The 22,084-nt window shown below is 49.6% G+C and overlaps 1 protein-coding gene across 1 annotated transcript in view; it reads left to right on the top strand.

The window, feature by feature from the left end:
• URB1 (URB1 ribosome biogenesis homolog) overlaps positions 1–22,084 on the top strand; it is a 66,168-nt gene that overhangs the window by 38,621 nt on the left and 5,463 nt on the right. Inside the window, 14 exon segments of the mRNA XM_036850460.1 lie at positions 649–1,504; positions 2,416–2,617; positions 3,306–3,489; positions 5,362–5,420; positions 7,031–7,224; positions 8,152–8,262; positions 8,357–8,420; positions 10,215–10,386; positions 10,774–10,876; positions 17,325–17,485; positions 17,934–18,045; positions 19,771–19,877; positions 20,396–20,539; positions 21,515–21,624. Coding sequence (XP_036706355.1) covers positions 649–1,504; positions 2,416–2,617; positions 3,306–3,489; positions 5,362–5,420; positions 7,031–7,224; positions 8,152–8,262; positions 8,357–8,420; positions 10,215–10,386; positions 10,774–10,876; positions 17,325–17,485; positions 17,934–18,045; positions 19,771–19,877; positions 20,396–20,539; positions 21,515–21,624 — 2,579 coding nt within the window.

Here is a 22,084-nt window from a genome sequence, read left to right as displayed (position 1 = left end):
AATCATCATCTAATCCAGCAAAGCACACTCGGCTGCTCTCTGCTCGGTGGTTTAAACTAGTCTCGGGGTCAGAGCTAGTTCCTCAGGGGGTCACTGGAGGCCCAGTCTCCTTCTGAAAGTGGACGCAGGCTCACCTTCAGTTCTGGATCGTTTAACCCCTACCCATCTTCCCCAGCCACGGACTCTCTCCGGAGCCAGGGTAGCCCTGCCCTGGTTGTCGGGTGGTACCCACGTCCCTCAACCAGATTTATTTAGGAGGGCAGGGCTGCTAGGGAGGAACCAGGAGAGGATTGATCGTCCTCCCACTTTGGCATTTCTGCGTGGCCCGGCCCTGCCTGAGTGACTGTGGAGAGAGTTTTACTGCACAGTGAATTCATTCAGGCTGCGTTCATCAGATTCCTGCCGGTCTGGGGGTCACTGACTGAGTCACAGTCCGGGCCCCATCGTTGTACAGGGGAGGAGGTGCGTTACGATGGGGTAAGAGCTGTGGGCTTGGGTTGGGGTGCTGCGGGCACCCCTGAGAGGGGCACTGGGACGTGAGCTTGAGGGTGGAGTGGCTTAGGGAAGCTGCTTTCTGCTCTCCGTCCTCCTCAGTGGCCGCTGTGGCCGGGCCGTGGGTGAGGTCTGGGCCCTGTCCCTGTGTTTCAGACGCTGGAGGAGGTGCTCGTGGCCATCCTCACGCATCCCACGCTGGAGGCCTGGTACCTGGCCCTGGAGCAGCAGGCGCTTCCCCCGCACACCCTCAGTCCCGTCCTCGTGAAGCTCCTGGCGGCCCACCTCAGCGCGGGCGTCCTTCCGCTGCTGGTGGCGAGTGCCCCAGTCCTCCAGGGCCTTGGTCAGCTGGGCCTCCTGGCCAGGTACTCGGAGGCCGTCACCCAGAGTGTCCTGAAAGAGCTGCGGAACCGGAGGGCCCGCGCAGCCACGCCGATGCCAAAGACCCTTCCTCAGCTCGAAGCCCTGCAGGGGCTGCACCCGTACATGGAGGGCGCCCAGCTCCGGGAGGTCACCCTGGCCCTGCTGAGCCTGCCCGAGGCCCACCTGGTGGCCCAACGGCCCACTGAGTCCCGCCAGAAGGAGAGGCACCTGAACGCTCTCGGGGAGACCCTGGTCCAGCTGCTGACCAGCCGCGCCCAGGAGCAGCTGCAGAGCGGCGAGCTCCTCTGGGCCTCCGAGTACGTGAGAGGCCTGGGGGCTCTGCTGCCCACGCTGGCCGTGGACGAGCTGGACGCCGTGCTCCTCCAGGCTCTGCAGAGAGAGCCGGCTCTGGCCCCCGCCGTCGGGGTCTCTCTGCTCGACTACTGCCTGGCCCGGCGGACGCCGGCGGCCCTGGGCACCGCGGCCCTGCTCCTGCAGCACAGCTGTCCCCACGTGCTGCGGTTTGAGCGGTGGTGCGGGCGGGCCAGCCTGGGGCTCTGCCTGCAGGAGGCCCTGGATGACTTCCTCCCTGTCGTCCGCACGTACCTCCAGCGCAGGACCCGGGAGCACTTCACGCGCCCCGCAGGAGGTACAGGAAGGGGGGCTTTGGGCAGCCGGGAGGGCTGAGAACTGTGTGTCCGCCCTTAAGCCCTGGGACTCCACATTCTGGGGGTGTCGTTTAGTTCTGTTTCTCCTCCGATATCTGACCCAGCTCTGAGGATGGAGCTCCCATCGACCCTGAGTTACCCACGGGAAGCTGGGGCCGGCGGTGGGCGGTAGCTATGGCCGTTGGGGGCCAAGGAAGGAGCGACCCCGGCTGGGTCTTGTTAGGTTGAGGGAGTGGCTCGGGTGATGGTCCTTTGCCCTGTCCCCCTCTCCCCACCGTTGGGAGCGTTGGTGAGTCTGTGCTGAGGCGGGGCACTCAGCTGGGCCCAGCTCTCTCTTCTCTCTCCACCCATTGGGTTTCAGATCCAAGGCACTTTCTGATCACCTCCAATTTAATTTAATTCATTTTTGTCGTGTATATGAATGATTTTTCGCTCACTGCTTTACCTCTGTGCTGCATAGCTTCACATCATCGATAACAGATGTTTTTAAAAAGTAAGAGCGCCCCTGCAGGAGGGCGTCTTCCGGCCAGTGGTTCTCAGTGCTCTTCTTGTTCCCGAGTGAGTTCAGGACCTGGGTGCTCACCGTCTCGTCACGACCCTCGAGCTGGGGCTGTACCCAGGGTCTGCGGGACTGAACAGTCCCTGTCAGGGTTGAGTGATGAGAGGTGACCAGTGGCGTGTTGATAAATGTTTCAACAGCTGGCTCTTGGGGGAGACTGATTTGTAGCATTTGCCGATTTCCGTGGCATCACAGCTCCTGCCGTGGTCAGTCTCGTGCTACCAGTGTGGCATCACGCAGGTCACAGGTTCCCTGAGATAGAGCCGTCAGCCCTTGTGAGCGGGTTGTACTGCTCCGCGGTGTTCACCTCCCTCTCCTGTTTGTCTGCCCCAGTATCCTCTGCTGTCATTCCTGTCTTGAGGAAGGCCCTGTGGAGGCCGCTGCAGACCAGGCTTCTCAGTGCTGATGGGCCCCTAGAGTCTGGGCTGCATCAGGAGATCCTGGCCCAGCTGGTCCCATTTGCAAGAGCCAAGGACCTCCATGTCCTCATGGACCGATTGCCCCGCTTGCTTCAGACTCCAGGCGGTCACAAGAGGTATGAAGGCTCAGATTGTTTAATGGCTCTCCCTGTCTCAGCTTCGCTTTTCCCGGTAGTGGTTATAAAGCAGTGGAAATTGCTGCACTGCTGTTGTGCAGTTGGGGAGAACGCAGTTCCTCCGAGAACTCTACTTCCATCCTGGCTGGAGCAAGTTCGTCTCCATAAGTGGGTGGTTCTGATTCCCTTAGAGCCGTGGTTATCAACCAGGGGTGATTTTGCCCACTCCAGGGAACATTTGGCAACGCCTGACATCTTCTACTGTCACGATATGGGTATGGGGGGCTTGTTGCTTCTGGCTGCTAGAGGGTGGAGGCCAAGGGTGCTGCTAAATATCCTGTAACGCATAGGACAGGCCCCCTCCCCTCCCCGCAAAGAGAGAATTCTCCGGCCCAGAATGTCAGTAGCGCTGAGGCTGAGAGAGCCTGATCTAGACAAAGTCTGGACAATATATCCTTTTTCTGGTGTGCTAATAGTGTTTCCCCTAGTCGTAAAAGTTCTGGTACGTCTTTGAAGTTTGCGTAAGGGACAGGGGAAGCCTGTGGTCTCTGTGCTTGGGTAGTTAGTGTAGGGACCAGGGCTCAGGGCATCTGCCTTATATGGCCCACTGTGATGTTGGACTATATATACTTAAAGCTAGAGGGATTTGGGCCATGCCTGTAACTCTGACTTTTGTCTTCTGCCGCAGTTGGGTCGTGGCTGACTCTGTCTTGGCTGTCCTGGAAGGGTCGGCGGAAGAGCTGCGTGCTTGGAGAAGGACTCTGCTGGAGGCCTGTGTACAGTGGCTGATCGCGTCCTTTAGCGGCGGCCAGCAAGATGATGGTGCCCAGGATCGCGAGGAGCAGATGCTGCTAAGATTAAACGAACTGTTGGTCGGTGTCTCTTATTAGAGCCCCTGGTTAAACTTTTAAGGGAACGAGTGAGATAGACAAACCCAGGCTTGCAGATACATTCAAGCCAGGTGGCGTGACTTCGACCTGGTGGGGGATGAGAGGAGCCGCGCCTAGGAGGCGAAGGGCAGGTGGAGGGCAAGCTTTGAAATGATGAGCCATCTTTTATCAGGAATGGTTGCAGGAATTTGTCGGAATGCTTTTTTGTTGCATCTACTGAGATGGTTATATGGTATTGTTTTTTGTTTTGACTGTTAAATGGGGTGAATTATATTAACTGATTTTTGAATGTTAAACCACCCTTGCATTCCTAGAATAAACCTACTTGGTCATGATATGTTGTCATTTTTATATAGTGTTGGATTTGATTTGCTGACATTTTACCAAGAAATTTTGTATCTGTGTGCATGAGGAGTATTAGCTTATAATTTTATTTTCTTGCAGTGCCCTTGTCTGGCTTTAGGGTCAGGTAATACTGGCCTCAGGTTGAGTTAGGAAGAGTTTCACTGGGTGCAAAATTCCTGGTTAACAGTTTTTATTTTCTTCAGGCATTTTAAAGATGTTGCTTTACTGTCTTCTGGTGTGCATTGTTTGTGATAAGAAATCTCTCATTCTTATCTGTATTTCTCTTTACATGATGCCTTTTTACTCCAGCTGCTTTGAGGATTTTTTTCTTTACGTTGCTTAAACAATATGATTACGATACGCCCGAGAGTTGTTTCTACAGGTTTTCTGTGCTTTGGGTTCAACGAGCTTCCTGGCTCTGTGAGTTTAGAGCTTTCATAAAATTTGGAAATATTTAGCTGTTTTGGGCCTTTATTTTCTTTTATTTTTAATGTTACATTTTTGCACAGAGATAATTAGCATCCGGAAGAACTTAATGTGTTGTGTTACAAGATTGTGAACTTAAGGCATGTAGGAACCTGACCCAGTAGAGCTAGGAAAGAGGAGGAGGAGCATTCCTGAGATGTAAGGGAACCGAGCTGTGGAGCTGGGGGTGCTGGGCTGTGCTCTTCAAGGGATTTGTGTTCTCGGGACAGGCCTCCCTCCTTACCCCACTTTGCTGTTTTCTTTCTCTCTCTCTCTTGCTTCCCCCGCTCCTTTTTTAACAGACTTAATTTTTTAGAGCAGTTTTAGGTTCACAGCAAAATTGGGTGGAAACTCAGAGTTGCCACGTGCCCCCTTCTCCCACACGTGCCCAGCCTCCCCGCTATCAGCATCTCCAACAGCCCTTTCCTTGTAATTGAGGTGTGGTTTTCATCTCGTGGAATATGAGGTCTTAAGTGTGTAGTTTAGTGCTGACAGATACACGTACCCCTGTGCCCACACTGCTCTCCAAGATTTTCATCATTGCAGAAAGCTCTCTTGTGCTTTTCTCCCAGGTGGTCCCCTTCCCTCCAGAGCAGCCACTCTTCCGATGTAACATAATGCACCATGTGTGGAGATTTTTCTCCACGTCAGGGACTGTGCACTTACGTTGGCCCTGTTAGGGCGCAGTGGTCTTGCTCTGGGTAGACGTTCTCTCATGTGTTTAAACAGTCACATGTGGCTGCACCTCTGTGTGTCGCAGATCAGTCAGTGCTATTCAGAGTGGTGGACAAAGGGGAAAGTTACACAGCTACTTGGGAATTTTCTGTTGGTCATTTGGTGATCATAGGTATGCTAAGACAGAGCTACTAATGGAAATAACAAAACAATTTAAAAAATCACAGTAAGAAGCAACTACAAGCTTTTGCGAATTACTTAGATAACTATATTCCATATTTACTCTAGGGCTGTAATTTAAATTCTGTGTCCTCTATTTTAAATTAATTCAGATATTCCACATATATTTCTTGCTTACTTTATTCCTAGAATTCACTTAATGAAATTGATCCTGGTGACTGGCAGAAATTTGTGAAGACTGGACTCAAGTAAGTTGAATTTATCTTCTTGGTGCTGTTCAGTAAGGCGGCGAGTGTCTTTGCTGGTGCAGGGCCGGTGGTGTAGCTTGTTATTAGCGTAAAGGACGTGGTGGAGCAGATACTGCTCCCATTTTGGGCAAACGAGACGAGACAGCAGTGTTGGGGAGGGAAAATGATTTGCCCGTTGACATGTGTGTCCTTCTAACAGCGATGAGAGAAACAGCCTTTAAAAAATGAAATATTTTTTGGGAATTCCCTGGTGGTCCAGTGGTTAGGACTCCGCGCTCCCACTGCCAAGGACTCGGGTTCGACCCCTGGTCAAGGAACTAAGATCCCACAAGCCACGCAGCACGGCCGAAAAAAATAATAAATAAATTTTTTTACTGAAATATTTTTTAAAAGCCAGAAATGTGCAGAGAACAATACAAGAGCACCCATATTTAATAAATGCTGACAGTTTTCTCTATTTGCCCTAATTGCGTCTTTTCCCTCCCTTGACCCAAAGTGTCACTCTTCTGAGGTTGAGTTTTGTCATGGCCCTGTGTGTTTAACACTTTGGTTGCATGTCAGTATGTCTCTAAACAATAAACAACAGTGTTTATTGAGTTTGACATTGTATACAGATGTATCACTTTATTGTCCCTTTTTTGCACTCAGAAGTTTTTGAGTTACCCATGTTGATACATGGAGATCCAAGTCATTGCTTTTTACTGCTGTGGGGCATTCTGTCTTACGACCGTACCCCGGTTCATGTAGCCAGCGTCCTACTCACGGACAGGACCTCCCTTCTTTCCTTCCCTCCTCCCTCCCGACCCTACAGTGAACGTTGCATGTCTCTTTGTGCCCAGGTGCCAGATTTTCTAGGGGAGGGGTCACTTGCTGGCTCTTAATGTGGGCACAGCTCCAGTTTTACAAGATTTTTTGATTTGTTCTCCAAGCTAACGTAACATGGTATGGAAGTTCGTTTTGTCCTCACTTCCTCACCAGCAGTTGATGTGGTCAGACTCTTTCTTTTTGGCAGTCAGGTAGCCATGAAACGGTATTTCATTGCACCTGTAATTTTCATTTCCCTGATTATTCATCAATTTGAAACAGAGAAAAACACCCAAGAGAGAGAAATAAGTGAAGGTGAGTCAGAGGTTAATGGCAACCGAGGATTACCTTCATGACATGACGACATTTCTTTGAGTCTTTGGTTAATTTGTGTTTCTAGAATGCTGCCTGTGTGCTAAGTGATTCTTAACAATATTCACATATGACTAAAAACTTTTTTCTCCAGAGCATGATGCTTTCATTTCTTTAGTGGGTTCTAAAGGGATTTAAGATGAGAAGGCTTCTGAACCGTTAGAGGGGTGTTTTGAGTAGCTGAAAGGAAGGAAGGAGGGAAGCTGAGCCGGCAGGTAGGCCAGGTCAGAAGTGCTCCCTGGGACGGGTGGGCGACTAGGTGTGTGCTGCTGCAGGTGTGCCGCAGCAGCATGGGTGGTGTGGGTGACGGGTGTATGTGCACTCTAGGATTCTCACCTTTGTGGCATGTTGGAAGTTTTCCTGAATAAAATGTCGAGAGAAAAGGTTTTCTATTGTTTATGAAGCTAGTTTTCCCTTTGGTTCTTGCCTCCTAGATTTCGGTATCAGGACCATGCATTTTTAAAGGCCCTTCGTGCTGCCGTACAGCTCCTGTATCTCCCGGAAAGCGCCGCGTGCTCGCGGCTCACCCAGCTCTCGGTGGTCCACATGATGCTCACCCAGCACTCCCTGTTCCTGCCCACTTTGCTGACGGCTGGAGAGCAGGAAACCCCAGGCAGTCCCATCAGAGGTGATTCCTCACCCCACCTCCCACTTCAGACGCGGAGCTTATTCCCGGATTTCATGTGTTCTCAGAGCTAAGGAAGCATTACCCAAACGGTATCCGAATATTTCATGTCTGTCAAATCCCAGCTCAAGAAGTGTTTCCTCTGACTTGGGGTCACGCAGCAAACGCAGACCACCTCTCCTGAGAGCCTATTCTGGCCTACGGAAGCCAGAGTTAAGGTCTCCTGCCGTGTCGTGGGCGAGCGCTAAAACCTGGGGCTTAAGGGCAGTCAGGAGGGGGGTTCTCACCCGGCAGAAATTGTTTGGTTGCGTTAAATGTCTTAACGGGGTGATTGAAACTTTCATCAAGGGCGAAGGGTTCGAAGGTCCCTGTTGGTGGGTCCCTGCTAGGGACTCATACAGCCCAGGCTTCTTCCCTGGTCGGTTTGGTGAGCGTTTACGTTAGCGTGGCGAAGGCCGTGGGAGATGGCAGAGGTCTGAGGGGTCCTGCCCTCCCGAAGCCATGCCCTGTTTAGAGACAAAATTGACATCCCCAAACTGTTAGGAATCACTGCAGAGCTGGTCTGTAATAAACTGCTGAACTGGAGAGAACCTTTACCCAAGTTCCTGGTACAGGCAGTAGAAAAAGTAGAAAGGCTCCCCGCTTTCAGGCAGGAGTAGAAATATTAGAGATTTTGGTAACATAATCATGGAGAAAAATGCTTAAAGTTTGGGAGGGGGCTTGGAGAGGCTGATGGCAGCCTCGTCAAAGATGTGTTTATTTTAAAAAAGGAAAAAGCAGGGAAGGGACCAGGTACAGTCCTCCGGCCAGTGTTGTCTAGAGAAGGATAGCTCAAGCATTTGTGTCTGCTGAAGTGCTTCCTTCTCCACTTTTACTCTGCATGTGCCCATCCCCCGTATTGCTGGGCATCTCAGTGTTCTTTTCTTCCAGAAGCGCTGGTGGACCTGATGTCGGTGGCAGTGAGGCTGTGTCCCTCTGTCTGCGAGAGCAGCCACTTCGCCGTGCTCCTCGGGGCCTACGGAGCCTCTCTCAGCGTCCTGGGTGAGGGTGCGGGGACCGGGCGGTGTGATCAGAGCGTATAAGGTCTCGGGGGGTCACCAGGAAGCTTTCTAAACCGACCCTCAACTGACTTTAGACCAGAAGATCTTACTTCTCCTGCGGGCCTACGAACAGAACAACCATAGCCTGGTCAACTTCAGGTGAGCGCTGGGCCTGGAGGTGAGAACGGCAGGCCTTGAAGGCCCCACCCAGTGAGCTCCCCCAGGGAAAAGGGGGGCTGGGTGGACCCCTCGGCTCACACACCATTGCCAGCGTGGGCTGCTCTGGCCCCTCACTGGGAGGATGGTCCCCGATGGCCGGGCCTGTCTGGGCTGGGCCACCTCACTGGTTGACAGTGTGTGTCTGTCACAGACCTGCCCTCGGACTCACTCCTGACCTGGGGGTCATTTAGTTGATTCTTCTGAAAACCTTTCTCTTGGTGCCTTCCTTTAGGTGGGAGTGACTTAGGTGGGGATCTGGGAAAAGACTGAGGAGCGCTGGCTGGATGTTAATTCCGCCCTCTTCCTTGTCTGCGTGCGTGCGTGTGTGTGTGTGCGCGTGCGGTGTCTGTCCCTGGGTTTGTCTCTTTCCTGTCTGTCTGTCTCTGTGTCTGTCTGTCTCTCCTGGGTTCCCAGGGGCCGCTTGCTCCTTGGCCAGCGCAGCTTTGGGCCCTGAGGGGCTGGGCTGATTCCTCTCCCTTTGGGCCCTGCCTGAGCTCTGCAGGGGCCGGGGTTAAGCTATTCATAGACAGCATCTGAGATTCTCTTTGCTGCCCTAGTTTCTTTTCTCCTTAATTTGGGACCAGCACCCCAGCATCTGCCCAGTACATAAGAAGAGCTTTGTGTGCTGAGACAGGAAGTAAGCTTACTGGGCCAAGAAAAATAGTTCAGGAGAACTCTGCAGGGAAGGGAAAAAAATATTTCCCTTGTAGAATTCTTTTTTTTTTTTTTTAAAGATTAAAGATGTATTAGCCTAGAAGCCCCCCGCCCCCGCCGGAAAAAAACAGTAAAGAGAACCATTTTCTGCCTCTTAAAAGAGCCCAGGTCATGAATAAACACTGTCTCTCCCTTTCCCTCGTGGCCTCACCCACTTACTGCCTTGGAGGTGGTGCTGCGTCAGTTGTATTCTTTCTGGAATAAACAGCCCCTGTGTACATGAGGGAGAGGAGAGAAAACAGAAGCAGTCTCCCTCACGGTGAATAGCGAGCCGTCCTACCCATCCCCTGCGGCCTCAGAACCCCCTCTCAGGTTAATGGAAGTCACACGAGGGTGCCCTGGGCGCGGACGGGTTCAGTCGCTTTCCAGGAGGAAGGCAAGGTGACCTCTCTGGGCGGCTGCCATGGGGACTGGTGGCGCGGAAGGTAGAGCTGGGGGCGGCGCAAAGGCTGTGCAGGTGGACCTGGTGCGCTCACGGCCCCGTGGCAGCGAGGAAAGGTTTGTATCAGGAGAGCATCGCTGAGCTGCCAGGGTTCTGCCGCTGTGTCCAGCACAGACTCTGGAGCCAGAGTCCCCAAATTTGAATTCCTGCTCTGCCACTTACCAGCTGGGCAGGGGACCAGCTGAGCAACGTTCCAGATCCTCTCTGTGTCTCTCTTCCCGCATTTGCAAAATAGGGATGATAATAGTACCTACCTTATGGGATAGCCGTGCAGATTAAGTGAAATGAATACACCTGAAAGGCTTAGAATAGTGCCTGGCACATCGTAAACTCTCCATAAGTGTTGGCCTCTATCATCCCTGACACTGTCACACCAGCCTCATCATTGTCAGCCTCTCCATCACTCCCACCTTCCCCCTAAGTTATGATGGGGATTAAATGATACAACACACAGGACATGTACTCAGTGCCTGGCGTGCTAGCTGCTCGACAAAGCTACCTGCGGTGCCATCGTCACCATCGGCACTGCTGTTCCTGATGGGGCCTTGTGACCAGTCTGCTCTCCCGTCCGGCTCTAGGCTGCTGCCCTGGGGCCCAGCGGCCGTGGAGCATCAGAAGACGTGCCAGAGCCTGGGCAAGTCACTGTGGCAGCAGCCGAGCGTCGGGGACATCCTCCGCCTGCTGGATCCGGACCGCATGATGAAGACTGTCCTCCACTTCCCCCAGAACCGGAGGCTGCTGCCCCCCGAGGTGCGGGGGGCCCAGGGGGAAGCCATCAGGTTTTAGCCGCTGTAAAATACAAGCACTGCTTTTCTTGTGATTTGTTAACTTTTTATAAGTAAAATTCCAACCATCTGCAAAGGTCCAGAGACAGGACCCATGTACCCACCACCCAGCTTCAGAACTTTTCAGCACTGGCCATACTTGTTTCTTTTACAACTTCTTTCCACAAAGGCAATATCAAAGGTATAATTTCATGTACAAGCACTGTTGTTGTTTTTATTTAATAGAACCATTTTTTAATGGGCTTGAATATTCAAAATAATTTGAACTCTAGGTAACAGTGGGTAAACATGCACATGGTGTTACACTTACGCAGTCGAACCACACGTTTCTGTTTGTCTCGGGCTATTTCAGGACACACAGGAACCGATATTTAAAGACAGGAGCACGATGGATCTCAGTGACCTTTATGACCCCTGTTTCCTCCTCCATCTCTTCAGTGAATTGACCAGGCCAGGTAATTGCAGCCTTCAGGGTGGGTTGAGGGGGCATGATTATTACCATAATTACCGAATTAGGACCTTAATCTTGAAAATAATTCTTGAAGGGTCTTCAGCTGCCTTCTCACCTTTCCATTCCAGTGATTTTCAGCAAAGTAACAGTTAATGTTTTGAATACACAGTGATTTTTTTTTTAATTATAATTTTAAAATCTGGGAGTGTCCCTTTGATGTCTTCCTAATTTTAATGACAGGAGCCTTTTCTGAATTTTCACTGAATAGTGGTCACATACCAGCAGAAATGAGAGATTTTGTCTTTGACAATGAGTGAGAGCCTGCTAAGGTTGGCTTTTTCTTGGTTTAAGTATATTTTTGAAATTGCATTTTGTGTCTGCTACCCTGAGGGTGGGAATCTTTGTGGGTGAGTGCTTCGGAGAGACAGAAAGAACGGAAACGTGTATCAGTACACACTCGTAAAGACCAGCGTCTGATTCCCAGGCCGGTCAGGTCTGTTGGTTTGGGGCATTTTGTCGGTGATTGGTGTGTAGTGCTATCTCACTGTGGTTTGAATTTGCATTTCCTTAATGGCTAATGATGGTGAACATCTTGTGGCTTATTTACCATCTGTAATCCTCTTTGGTAAAACGTCAGTTCACGTCTTTTGCCCATTTATTCTAATGGGTTTTGTTTGTTTGTTTGTTTTTACTGTTGAGTTTTCTTTATATATTATACCTATTAGTCCTTTGTTTGATATGTGATTTTCAAATATTTTCTCCCACTGTGTAGCTTATCTTTTCACCTTCTTAACAGAGTTTTTCAAAGAGCAGCAGTTTTCAGTTTTGATGAAGTCCAGTTTATCAGTTTTTCCTTTTATGGGTCATGCTTTGGTGTCAGGTCTTAAGAACTTTTTGCCCATCGCTCCATCCTAAAGAATTTCTCCCATGTTTATTTCTGAAAGTTTTATAGTTGTAGGTTTTACATTTAAGTCTGTGACCTATTTTGAGTTAATTTTTGTATAAGGTGTGAAGTTTAGGTCCGGCTTCATTTTTTCGCCTATGGATGTTCTGATCCCGTCCCCGTTTGTCGATCCTCCATCTCTCCTCCTCGTCCTTCCTCCCGGTTACTGCCGGGCTGGGGAGTCCCGGCGCCCCTGCACTGACGCTTCCTGGCTGGGAGGGCAGGAGTGGCCATTACTGCTCCTCACGTGGCCTCCACTGGCACCAAGCGGGAGCCTCGTCCTTCCTCTGTATTAGGGTCCCTCTGATGCCCAGTGGGGACCAGCCAGCGTGATGCCTGAGGGGCTCTGTAACTCCTCCTCCCTCCTGGTTGTGCTGGCCATGTAGGTTAGGTGCACCAGGAAACCGCGCCTCACTGATTGCCCTGTTTTCTCCCCTTTTAACTTGATGGTCTTTTTATACTCATGCTCTACCTTATGGACTTGCTGACCCTCCAGCACTGCCCTTAGTCCCTAACAGAGAGGTGAGAGGGCTGTGTTCTCAGAGACTAGCCTCTCCACGAACACTGGGTTCTGTGGCTGAGCCAGAGTTTCTTTGCAGGAGAGCAGGGGCATTTCATTTCATGCAAATGTCAGATGACGATGGCCAGCAGATATCGTAACTGCCCTGGTGGCTATTAGCAGCGGCTAAGTGAGGCACATCTACTGCGCTCTTTGATTCCCCCCAGGTCTTGGCAGTGCTGGCTAAGTCTGTTTCTCATCAAACATGAAAATAGATTTTCCACAGTCTAAAAATATGATGCAACTTTAGTGAATTATAACAAATCATTTAGTCTGTTGCTCTTTCAGTAGAGCTTTTAGGAGACAGAAGGCAAAGGCTTGGAAAACAGTAGAGAAATAGTAAAATCATGACAGTGTTTTTCCCAGAATCTTGAATAGTGGGGGTAAGGGGGAAGGACAGGATCTGGAAGGCCTTTTGTGAAGAGAGGTAACTAGTAAATGCTCTTTCAAGTTAGGGAAATCTCCAAATACCACCGCTTTTACATTTTATTGGTATAATACAGGTAGAAAAATTTGCAGAGCATGTCTACCCAGAAAGGATTTGCAGTAGCTTAAAATACTGGTTACACCAAAATCATTCATGGTGAAGTAGAAAATTTTAAAAAGCATATAAGTGGATAGGGAAATAGATATGCAAAACAAACAAGCAAACCAAGAAAAACTAGGTTCATTAAATTTTGCTCTGGGCTACTTATAATCCAGAACAAAAAAAAATGGAAGCATAATATTTTAAACAAATTTCATCATCTGATAAAAGGAAGTATACCAATTCAACAGGAGAGGAAAATTCCTAGCAGTAAAATGATAAGTTGAACAGAACAGAAATCTGTGAACAGCATAATGGCCAAAGGTTTACTGTGGTTGAATTAAGACACGAATCTTTTTCCTCGTTTTATTATTTTTTAAAAAGTTACTATTCCATTTACTGTTGCCCTGGTGGATAGCTAAACATGAACAACGTTTTAAGTAAACTTTTATTGAAGTGTGATGTATAGAAACCAGTGCAAATCATATATGTATGGCTCAAGTTCTGGTGAAACCACCGGCCAGATAGGAACAGAACATAATCGGCAGCTCCTCCTCAGGCCCCTTCCTCCCCAGTAGGGACCAGTGTCCTGTATTTGAACTTTATGTAAATGGCATTAAACACTTTATATTCTTTGTATCAGCTTCTTTTATCCACATTATATATGTGAGATTTCATCCATGCTGTGTGTAGCAGAAGTTCTCCACAGCATGTTTTTACTTCCTGCAGTGGCACCTGGGTCCAAGTATTGCTAAACATTCTGCAGTCGTAAATTGGGTGTGTGATTAGTTTGTATGTGTGGTGGCCAGGCTTCAGAGAAACTAGTCTCACTGCTCCATGTCAACCCTTTGCTGAAAATGGAACCTGTTTTCTTAACCTTACTGCTTCTTTTCTTTGAGTCCTTGGCTGAAAAGCAGGGCCAGCCAAGGCTGTTAGCAATGGCAGTGACAAATGCTTTTTCCACAGCAAATTCTTGTCCTCAAGAGAACCGGGCTGAACTCTTTGGCTCCTAGCTCACAGAACAGGGAGGCCCATGTGCAGTTCTCACCAGACCACTGGACACAGGCTCCACGGACCCCTCCCTGTGACGAGCCTCCCTGGCCAGGCCGCCTCCAGGAGATGGTGTGAGAGGAGGCGTGACGAACAGCTCTTCATGCTCCGGCAGCACAGCTGCACTGCCGCCAAAGCCCGTAGAGCGTGGGGTGCTTTTTCTCTTAATCCTTGATAATTGTCCTGGTTAAGCCATTCTGGTTTGAAAATCTGTTATCACAAGGCCGAGTTTCTATTTATGAGGTTCTTAAAACAAAGAGAATGGTATTTATAACTATTTTTTGATAGCCCATTATGTTTTCAACACTCAAGGGCAGCTCTTTTCCACACACGTTACAAAGCCAAGACTTCCGGAGAATAACAGAGATGACCACAGAACATGAAATTGACTTTTCCTCACGGGCACGTGGAAAATCCTTTTGTCTTAGAGAGTGTCAGTGATTACTAAAAATATCCCTGCTAAGTACTAGCTATTTTTAGTGAGTGTAATATTAAATGTTTAGAGTGTTCTCTTTTCCAGATTTATTCCATTTATGTGTGTTTGTTATGTAGGTATGTAGGTGTATCTTAAACGTATCTCATCTTTTCCAAAACAATATAATTTTATCCCTCAGTTTGATGCTTTGTAAAGCATTTGGAATTTTATCCCCCTCCCATCAAAAGTAGTCACTTGTTAGAAATGAGAAAATTTAGTCCATAAGCTGTTAGAGCCCAAGAGTCTTCTAATTATTCTTTTTCCATCCTTTTACTTTTTTTTCCCCTTCCAGTTTTATTGAGATATAATTGGCATACAGCACTGTATAAGTTTAAGATATCATTGGCATACATAGTGATTTGACTTAACATACATCATGCAATGATTACAACAGTACGTTTACTGGACATCCTTCATCTCATATACATATAAAATTAAAGAAATATAAAAATTTTTTTTCCTTGTGATGAGAACTCAGCATTTACTCTCTTAACAACTTTCATATACAACGTACGGCAGTGTTAGTTATATTTACCATGTTGTACATTACATCCCTCGTACTTATTTATCTTATAATTGGAAGTTTGTGCCTTTTGACCGCCTTCATCCATTTTCCCTCCTCCTACCTCCTGCCTCTGGTGACCACAAATCTGATCTCTTTTCCTATGGCTTTGTTTGTTTGTTGTTTTCAAGTATAGTTGACCTACAACACTGTTAGTTCCTGGTGCATAACATAGTGATTACCTATTTCTCTACATTTCAAAATGATCACCACTCCATCCTTTTACTTAAAATCTGCATCTTGAGGTTAAAAGTGGTTTCTTGTGGACAGCGTATACTTGGGTTTTGTTTTTATATCCAATCTGACCATCTCTGCCTTTTAATTGGAATGTATACACCATTTACATTTAATGTGATTATCGATCTGATTCCACTTTATTTTCTATTTTGGCTTTTAACTATAATTTGTGTGTGTGCTTGTCAGCATATGTATGTGTGTGTGTGTGTGTGTGTATATGTGTTTTTGTGTGCATGTGTGTGTTGGTTGCTTTAGGGTTTATGGTGTACGTCTTCAATTTATTGTGGTTTACTTTCAAGTGAGATTATACCACTTCGTGGATAGTAGAAGCACCTTACAATAGTATATATCTCTCCCCTCCTGGCTTTGCGTTATAATTATCATACATTTTCCATCTATTGATAAATGTTAAAAAGCCTACAATATGTGGTTGTTTTGGCTTCAGACTGTCAATTACCTTTTAAAGGGATTTAAATATTTTGTTTACCCCATAGTTATCATTCCTTGTTCTCTTCATTCCTTTGTGTAGATCCAGATTTCCATCTTCTATCATTTTCCTTCTCCTCAAAATACTTTTAAGAATTCTTATAGTTCAAGGCTGTTGGTGATCAATTCTTTCAGCTTTTAGTCTTAACTTTTGAAAGATTTTCATGGGGTAGGAAATTCTCGGTTGATAGGTTTTTTTCTTATTGTACTTTAAAGATGTTGCCACCTTGATTCTGGATTGCATTGTTTCTAACAAGAAACAGTGTTCTTATCTTTGTTCCACTCTATGTTTTTTGACCACTTTTAAGATTTTTTTAATCACCAGTTTCAAGCAATTGGATTATGACAAGCTTGGGTGTAATTTTCTTTATATTTTTTGTGTTTGGGGTGTTCATTGAGCTTCTTGGGCTTGTAGGTTTGTGGTTTTGTCAAATTTGGAAAAGTTTTGGCCATTATTTCTTCATTTTTAGGGACTCTAGTTATACATGTATTAGCCTGCTTGAAATTGTCCCACAGCTCACTGATGCTCATGTTTTTAAAGTTCTTTTTTCTCTCTGTGTTTCAGTTTGGTTAGATCTGTTGCCGTCTTCAGGTTCACTGTTCTTTTTTTCTTCAATGTCTAATCTGCTGATCAGCCCATCTAGTGCATTTTTCTCTCTGTTTATTTGGCTTTTTGTTTGTTTTATTGAAGTATAGTTGATTTACAATGTATGTATGTCAAACCTAATCTCCCAATTCATCTCACCCTCCCCAGGTGACCTATCCCTGTTCTGAGGTTTTTCTTGACAGTGTTTATATTGTAAAAAGGCCTGGGTTTTTGTTAAAGAGGATTTGGAGTGTCCTGAATTGCAGGTGTGATCAAGTGGGTCCCCTCATGTGTCTGACCTTCTCTCCCATCACACCCTCTCCTGGAGTAACGTGAGTTTTTCAGGGCCTCACAGGTGATGAGAGAATACCAGCCAGCAAGCTCTGGGCTGTAGCTTTTGTTCAGGCTTGGTGAGCCGCTCTTCTGTGAGGTTTCTGTCATTTGTTTGAAGAAAGAACTAGGGTTGCAGAGTGGATATAAGTTAATCCTTCGTAAAATCTACATGCCAGCTCAGACCAGTTCGCGTTGGCTGTATCTCCCAGCATCGCCGCCTTACGTATTTTCCTTGGCCGTGTTTGTAGGTAGGAACTCAGAGGCCGAGGGCTGAACAGGGTAGACCCGAGAGCCGGCTTTCTCTGCTGACCCTCTGGTTGTGTCCCCCAGGCCTCCGCATGCTGGGATCTCAGTGGTGGGTCTGAATGTCACCTCTGATCTCTGGCTCACTGGGTATTTGTGAGAAGTAATGAAAGATTCCTGGGATTCTTGGGATTTACAAGCATCTTAGAAACTGAAGGCATGTGATTATTGCCATGGAAGGGGAGACAGTCTTTTATCCGGCTTTAGCAGAAGTTAAGGGGAGCAGGAGGAAGACTTGCATTTCTTGTACCTAGCACGCACACGTAGCTGATGGTGGTAAGATGCAAGAGCAAATGGAATTCTCTGTGTTGCACAAGCGTCACGGAATCATAGCGTGTGTGTGTGTGTGTGTGTGTGTGTGTGTAGTTAATGCTGTATTTTATTTCCCTCAGAATTTGTGGTGGATTGTCGGAAATTTGTGGATTCAAATGCTCTGGGCCTAACTGTCACAGCCCTCAGCAGCTACGACCCCCCGATGCGAGCCGCGGCCTACTCCGTGCTGGCAGCCTACTACTCACAGCTGGAGGGGGCACGCTTCCGGGAGCAGCCCCAGGTGAGCGGGGCTGAGGGGACGGCTCTCCGCCCGGCCTGGTGGAAGGATTTCCTAAGGAGATCGGAGGTGTTGCCGGGAGACTGATCCAGGACAAAGTCTGTCCCCTGCTGGGGGAGTGGGGGTGATGCCTGAGGCTGTCTCGGGTCCTCAGCCCCGGGAGATGGAGAGAGGTCTCCCCTTACAAGTGGTCTTCTTGTGTCGTGGTGGGCAGAGCAGTTCTAATTTCTGTTGAACTCAGGGGTGACGGCAGCTGTCACCCAGGACACACAGAGCCTCGGAAGCTGTGCCCTGAGGTGGTGGGGACAGGCGTCACCTTGGGTGGTCCCTGGGGTGTGAGGAGCCGGCCAGTCTGCGAAGCCGTGGTTTAGGCTGTACAAGGTAAGGCTGATCACAACCGTTCTGCAGATTCTCTCTTTTTTTTGTTTTCCCCCTTTTTCCTGGTTTGAAGGTGCTGTACCTGTTGGACGTAGTCCGGAACGGCATCCGAACTAAGAACATGAGACTCACCTTCACCTTGACTCTCTTCATCGCCAAAGCAGCCTTGCAAATTTTGAGACCAGGTGCCACTGACAGAATCAGGTTGGGGTGAGGTGGAAATTTTGAGGCTGAGCGAGGCCGCTTGGAGGCGTTCATCCCGCAGGCATAACCAGCCCACCGCACACGTGAGGGAGACGGATCAGGGTCACACGTGCAAGGCGCAGCACAGTGTGTATGATGGGGGAAGATTATGTATTCGTATTTGCCTGTAGGGGTATAAAGCTGTGGTAAAAGCAGGTCACAGCTCCCACCAAAGGGACTGCTCGAGGGCGTCACGGATCCCTACGTGAGCGCTTAGGGGGACCTGACACGGAGGCCCGTCCGTGCTGGCAGCTGCTGCTCTGAGCTCGGGGGTCAGCGTCAGTGTAGCTCACCAGCTAGAGGACAAGCGGCCTGTGGGTCCCAGCGCAGGTGTCGCCCAGGGCGTGGAACACGGCTCTGCTTTGTTCCTCGCAGCAGGGCACTGCCGAGGTAGTGTGAGCACAAGTCAGTCTATCATAGGACCTTTTTTTTTTTGGGAATTAGTGAAAAGTCATAGAATGTTGATAACGTCAGGGACCACAGGGTTCTTCGGAGGTAACATGGTTGTTTTTAGATGAGGAAACAGCCTCCCAGCTGGGGCCCCCAAGGTTAAATAGCTTGTTCAAGGCCCCACGGTCAATCTGTAGTCAAGTTGCTGTTAGAATTCAGATTTGATTTTCATCTGCTCCGTATCTCTTTTTTTGGCCACGTTGGGTCTTTGTTGCTGCGCGTGGGCTTTTTCTAGTTGTGGCGAGCGGGGGCTACTCTTCATTGCTGTGCGAGGGCTTCTCATTGTTGTGGCTTCTCTTGTTGCGGAGCACGGGCTCTAGGTGCGGGGGCTTCAGTAGTTGTGGCTCACGGGCTCTAGAGCTCAGGCTCAGTAGTTGTGGCTCACGGGCTCTAGAGCGCAGGCTCAGTAGTTGCGGCGCATGGGCTTAGTTGCTCCGCGGCATGTGGGATCTTCCCGGAGCAGGGCTCGAACCTGTGTCCCCTGCGTTGGCAGGCGGATTCTTAAACCACTGTGCCACCAGGGAAGTCCCCCCGTATCATTTTTATTACATGATTTTTTCTTTACCTTAGAAATTACGGGAGGAAAGAAGGTAATTAGCCATTTAGACTCCAAAGAAACAAACTCTTCTGTGAAAATACCCCAGCAGAGGTCACGGTGGATGGTCTTGGCCTCCCATCCAGTCTGTGCCCCCCAGGCAAGCTGCCCCACATCAGACCTCATGTCGGGGTTGGCGCACAGGGCAGCATCAGTGGTCCAGGGTTGGGACCAGGGGACGAGGTGTCGGCCCCGTTGCATTCGAGAGCCAAGTGACTCAGGGCACGTGTGAGCCCCCTTTGCTGTGGCAGTTAGCTCAGTGGGAGGCCGATGGGCTGGGTGTTAGCCCTGTGCTGTCTGACGTGTGGCCAGGCCCCACTCTCCCCACCAGCTGATTAGAGTTTAGGCAGTGGGCTGATGCCTGGGGAGGGGTGACGTCTCCGAAGGACTGGACATCCTCACGTGGTTCCTGGGCCGCGAGAGAAGCCCGTACGCTGTGTAGAACTAAGGTGTCTTAACTGCGTTTTAATTCTTGAGAACTAATAACCTGGATAAGGATTGGAAAGCCCCAAGGGGGCAGGGATTTATGTGTGACCGCCCCCAGGGCCCTGCTCCCCTACTCCAGCCGGCCACGGGTGTCCTGTTGGCGCTACGGTGAGTGACTGACTGCTTGCGTTCACAGAGGAGCACATGTATTTGAAGGTCAACAAGTTCCTGCTGTCCCACGAGTACCTGAACATGAACAAAGTTCCAGGCTTCTACCAGTTCTTCTACAGCTCGGACTTCGAGGTAATGCTCTGAGGTCCTCGGGGTCCTGGAAAGACTCCTAAATGGGATGCTCCGCCACTGCGCTGACGTTTCCCCGAGGAGACTGTCAGCTACAGAGCACGGGCTGCGGTGGAGCTGGGGCCAGGCGGGCCTGTGTGTGGAAACGCTTCCCATTCCACACCTTGATTCTTGGGTGGCTTCTCAGACCTCACAGACTACTCCAGAGGCCTCGAGTCATGGCATCCTCGTTGTATTTTCTTGGTGAATCACTGGGTTGAATACTAATGTGCTTTTATAGAACACCCCCTGTGAGCTAGCACAGTTCACTGTGTAAACTTGACCTGGTGCCTTATTCCTGACCTGGAGAAACGGAAGCAGAGAGGAGATGGAGGACTTTTAATAACCTACCCAGAAACGGAGGGTGGGGGTAGCCGTGCTGCAGCCTTTGCCCCCAGTTGAAAGTACCGGCGTTTGAAGAGTTTTCAAGGGGAAAAGCCTTCACTTATTTAACGATAGTTTCCTGGTTGCTTGGGTTACAGCAGAAGACGGAGCGGGAGTGGATGTTCGGGCTTCTGCGCCAGGGGATGCGGGACAAGTACTGCTACAAGCTCTGCGCCCGGCGGGGCATCCTCCACATCGTCCTGTCCTTCTTCAGCAGCCCGCTCTGCGACGACGTGGCCCAGGTCGGCGGCCAGCGCTCCTGGGGGGCTGAGGCCGGGACCCTTGCTCGGGGTTCCATCTGCCGGTCAAGTCCCCGTGGAGTCTCACCCAGCCTGGCCTCCCGATTCTCCATTAGCTTCCGGGGCCCTGGCCTGGGGGCAGGGCCTGTGGAGAGGGAGGGAGGCGATGAGTACCCAGGTGGCTCTGGAACGGCTGAGAGCTCTAGAAACACGTCACCCCATAAATGACTGAGGTGCTTGGAGACACGCCCGAGCCACCAGGTTGTCTCATGATGCAGAGAAGCTGCAGGTTATCAAAACTCGGCTGGGAAAATGAGTCGGGAGTCGAAACTGCCTGCCTCACAGCTGACGAGGGAGTCTGCCCATTAGCTCTGCCCCTGGAGCCGGAGCTCACGTCGCGTGAGACGTAACTAGGAAAATTCATCAGTATTTTGGTTAACTTCTAGCCTGGTCAGCTTCTGCTTCTGGTATCATGTAAAACGTGGGTAAATAGGAGTGAGTCTGAATAAACCAAATTCAAGTACGGTAGATTTCTATTTTCTACAGCACATGAGAACTCTAAAGCACCCAGTTACCAGTTCCAGCAGGAGTCCCAGCTTTCTGTCCTCTCCAGGTGGTAAAATCAAGGCAATGGATGAGCCACCAGCAGTTCATGGCTGGGCTAGAAATGGGTCCGCCCTCCTCCCCACTCAGGCTGCCCCAGATGCGGGCCGTGTGGCTTCCATGCTGTGTCTCTGCTTGTGACGGATTAGCGGGTGGGCGTCCCCGGGCCCGAGCTCGCCGTGGCCGTCTGTGTCCTCTGGCTGTCATTGTGGGGAATGGTGGTCCCACATGGCCACCACTCTTATAGACTTAGCAGACGTCACGTGCAGCTACCGCCTGTAATTGGAACATACCATTCTATTTTTTAAAGTGTCCCCTGGATCAAGTAAGTCAGGTTTTCCCACTGAAGAGTAACTTTTTGTTTTGTGTTTGCAGAATTGGATTTTGGAAATTCTGCAGAATGCTGCCCGGGATGCCAAATCTGCCTATGAGATCCTGCGGGATTACAGCCTCTTAACGTGGATCCTACACATCCTGGAGAGCAAGTAAGCACCGTGTCTGTGTGTGTCTGTGTGTCTGTGTGTGTGTGTGTGTGAGAGAGAGAGCAAGAGACTGTTTGTGCTGTGCGTCAAGCAGAAGGAGGTGACGCGGAGACCGTGGCGCCTCCTGCCGTCTCTCGTGTCCGCTGGAAGTGTCCCGGAGAATCTGTTCCCGAAACAGCATCCTCTGCACCACCTTTCCGTCTCTTGTGCCAGGTCCAGGCTCCTCCCCTGGAGTGGGGTCCCCCATCCGAGGTTTCAAGGTCTCTGCCCTTCCTGAGGCAGAAACAGGGAGCTCCTGTTTCATGAACGCTTGTGCGGTGATGTGGGTTCGCACTCCACTCCCGCCCAGGGTCAAGGTGCTCGGCGAAGAGCCGGTGCCAGAGCGGCGTCGAGCGCTGGAGTGGGTGTTTGTCTTGTTACTGGGGCTGCTGTCACCGGGTGGCTCAAACGACAGTTTCATTTT

This window comes from Balaenoptera musculus, chromosome 4 (assembly GCF_009873245.2).
Source record: "Balaenoptera musculus isolate JJ_BM4_2016_0621 chromosome 4, mBalMus1.pri.v3, whole genome shotgun sequence".
Lineage (NCBI taxonomy): Eukaryota > Metazoa > Chordata > Mammalia > Artiodactyla > Balaenopteridae > Balaenoptera > Balaenoptera musculus.
Note: the sequence above shows the minus strand (reverse complement) of the source record. Positions and strands in the feature narration are given on the sequence as shown.